We start from the raw sequence: 3,381 nt of genomic DNA, 5'->3' as shown, positions 1-3,381 counted from the left end.
ATACTGCCCAAGCACAAAGCACTGCAGACAGTTGCCACGTCCAATAACACCACCATGTGTTGTACTGCCCCAAAAGATGCTTCTGCAGTCTTCAAAATGAACGAATAATGGAAAAAACCCTGTAAGCTCACAAGATCTAGCGATACCGTGTTTTCCAGTGCTCCTGCTTTCCCTGCCCTAGATGAAATCCCACAGGGAAAGAAACATCCAGCACCCCACCCCTTCTTCCCCCTTTCTCCCTTCCTTTTCTTGCCCCACATGCTGTATTTACAGGATTCAAAGCCCTGCAAGCTCATTCCAGTTGCAGTCTGTGTAAATAAATACAAGGGTAAAAAAAAATAACTTTGGGGAGCTTGGACCACTGCCAGCTTGCCTGGGTAACTGGACTTCGCGTGGAGCTGGAAGGGTGTTTTTTAAAGGGAGGGAAGCAGAACAGAACAGCTCAAGAATCTTGGCTCAGCCGGGGCATATTTCCTCCTAACTCTGGCTAAACCTCCGCACGAACGGCTGGACGGAGGAGTCGATGCGAAGCCGGGGAGGGAGGCTGCAGGGCTCTACACCAGGACTGCAGTAGAGCTTGCAGAGGCTGAAACCATGCTTTTCCTTTGGGCACTGGCATTTATTTTAGCCCTGCAGGACCAAGATCTTTTAGGTAAGTGATTCCGAACTTGCAGAGCAGAAACTATAGCTTAACCATAGTGTGGGGTGGGAGTGGGTGGTAAAGAATTGCTCACTCTATGGATTTTATATGAAGGTGACACAGCTGTCTGCCAAATTTATGTGGGAATGTTGTTTTGAACAGGAAAAATTCAGGTTTTGTGCTGTTAAAGTCTGTCCCGGAGACATGTTGCTTTGGAGGAGAATTTTCACTTTTCACAGGAGATACTATCACCATATTTTCAGAAATTAAAAACCACATTGAGGTGCTGCAGCCAGTGCCTTGCATTTCCATAATTACTGTTCTAGCAGCCTCATTAACATACACACTAATACACTCAGAAGTTCTATCAAAGTTCAAGATGAATAGAGAAAGTTCGTCCTTTATTCAAACCCTTCTATTTAGATCTGCTGGTAACAGCACTACATTTTTTTCTCTTCTGCTTTGGATTACTTACTCATAAGATTTTGAGGCACAAAACGCCTTCTCCAAATGCCTCGGGGTGTATGAAGGATAAACACAGAATATCTGATAAGCTTGCATCTGAATTTTACTTTCATTGACAGCAGATTAGTGCTGGAATAATCTGTAATCACACTCTAGCTGACTGTGTGACTGAAAGCTATTCAACTTGGCTAGTTCAAGGTTTTATAGTCCCCAAGTAACCACAAACCTGGCTTCCCAGGCTGTTTGTATTATGTGTTTTCTGCTAGCTGAGGCCCAGCTTTATTTTTCCTCTGCTCTTAGTTTTTGACAACACACAATGTTTGTATTTTATGGCAGGGTAGTAAGTTTCCATTACAGTTGAAACATTTTCTGAAAAACTGTTAGTCCCTTCCGCCCCCAAGTCCCAGTCACTCCCCTCGTCCTGACTCCCTTCCACCCTACTGGCTTTGTAATGCTTATCAGCAATGTATTGAAATATCAATACCTCAGCAATGTTTTTGTTCATTCCCCCAAAAGTATGGTTTTAAGCTGACATAACTAGCAAATGTAGATAAAATGCAGCTAAATAGAATAGTACTTGAATAATAACCGCAGTGTGAACTAGTACCCAGTATCAAGACAAGTGGTTGCTACTCAGTCAGGGAATCTTTTTCAGTGTCTTAGTGGTGTACTTTATGTAGGATGGGAAATTTTGTGTTTGTCACAACCAAGGGAGTACCCTGGCTGGCTGACAGGCTTAAGAAAATCCATCCCCACTTTCCCTTTGCTGCCCTTGAGTTGGTGAGTCTAACTTATGATTCCCATACAGATCATCCCTTCCAAGCCCCCTGGATTCCTCTTAAAAATGGTTTGGAGTTGGCTAAAAGTAGAATTTATGGTTACATTCAGATGTTAATTGAACAACTTCATATTCATAGAGCTCAGCCTTCAAACAGCTCCAGAGGAGAAGAGACTGGCGCGGGAGCCCTTCTGGATGCTGCGGTGTACTCCTGCCTAGCAGCTGCTTCTTTGCTGTTGTCGCTGGGTTTGTTTGTGGGGTGCTCTGCCAAGTACAATGTAGGCTGGGGCACTGGAGCATCCAATACTCACCCCATTTAAACGCATTCTCATTCTTAAAAAAACATCTGGGCAAACTGCTTTGAGGGCTGCAATGCCCCAGCAGCGAAGCCTTTGCTGCATGGTTATGCATGGCAGAGAGGGGATCTGGAGATCTCAGGAAAACCAGTACCTGGCAAGCGGGCTGCTCCCACTGATACCCTCCGGCTGCCTGAGCGACCCCAAGGCTGAGCACGCTGCCAGGGAGGCAAAATAGAGCTCCCCTGGAGACATTGCTGCTCAATACTCCACACTGTGGCGTGATCTGTTAAATTTACTTTGGGTTTAACTACAAGTTAAAGTAAACCAGTGGTTTTCATCATCATTTAGATAACGTAATATGACTTAGAATATTTCAGATCCTCTGATATCCATGTGCAATATGAAAGCTGAGAAGATCTACAAGCTAGACCATTGACTAGAAGAGAAAAAAATCCCTTCAGAACAGCCTATTTCTGCCCAAAATTGACCGATTGCATTCTCACAGAACAGCATTTTGCCTCCAGGAGATTAAACTACTACATTGCAGAATTAAATGCATAAAGAAATTTGAGAGATGTCCTGTCTTAAACCAGACTTGAAGTCATATTTCTCTACTTACAAACTAGTAGTGGTTTAACCCATACCCCATACTACTGATAATTTCAGTCCTTATAGAAACCTTTAGCATTATTGTCTTCAATGTACAGACTGCAGTCTGTGCACTCATTTCTCTGCTCCAAGGAGGAAGGAGAAAGAAAGTTTGTCACAACAAAGCGTACCCAGATATAGGTGTGTTTCTCAAAACTAGAGACACCTGTAGGTAGGGATTCAGTACAGAATTGAGCCTCTTTACAGATTTTATATATCTGTAAAGTAGATTTTAAAAATTTTTGTATATCTGTAAACCTCCTTGTTTGTTATATTTAGTTAAGAGGAATTTATAAAGTTTTAGGGACTTTACAACCTCGATGTGTAAAGGAAAGATATAGGTGTGTTTCTCAAAACTAGAGACACCTGTAGGTAGGGATTCAGTACAGAATTGAGCCTCTTTACAGATTTTATATATCTGTAAAGTAGATTTTAAAAATTTTTGTATATCTGTAAACCTCCTTGTTTGTTATATTTAGTTAAGAGGAATTTATAAAGTTTTAGGGACTTTACAACCTCGATGTGTAAAGGAAATGTTAATATCAAACTCC

General features: G+C 42.1%; 1 protein-coding gene across 1 annotated transcript in view; it reads left to right on the top strand.

Annotated features, from left to right (window-relative positions):
• The first annotated feature begins 594 nt into the window (after positions 1-594).
• PLAC9 (placenta-specific 9) overlaps positions 595-3,381 on the top strand; it is a 10,605-nt gene continuing 7,818 nt past the window's right edge. Inside the window, exon 1 of the mRNA XM_009870447.1 lies at positions 595-652. Within this exon, the coding sequence (XP_009868749.1) occupies positions 595-652 (58 nt within the window). The remainder of the gene's footprint in view (positions 653-3,381) is intronic.

This window comes from Apaloderma vittatum, unplaced genomic scaffold (genome assembly GCF_000703405.1).
Source record: "Apaloderma vittatum isolate BGI_N311 unplaced genomic scaffold, ASM70340v1 scaffold17170, whole genome shotgun sequence".
Classification (NCBI taxonomy): domain Eukaryota; kingdom Metazoa; phylum Chordata; class Aves; order Trogoniformes; family Trogonidae; genus Apaloderma; species Apaloderma vittatum.
This window is presented reverse-complemented; position numbering and strand designations above follow the sequence as displayed.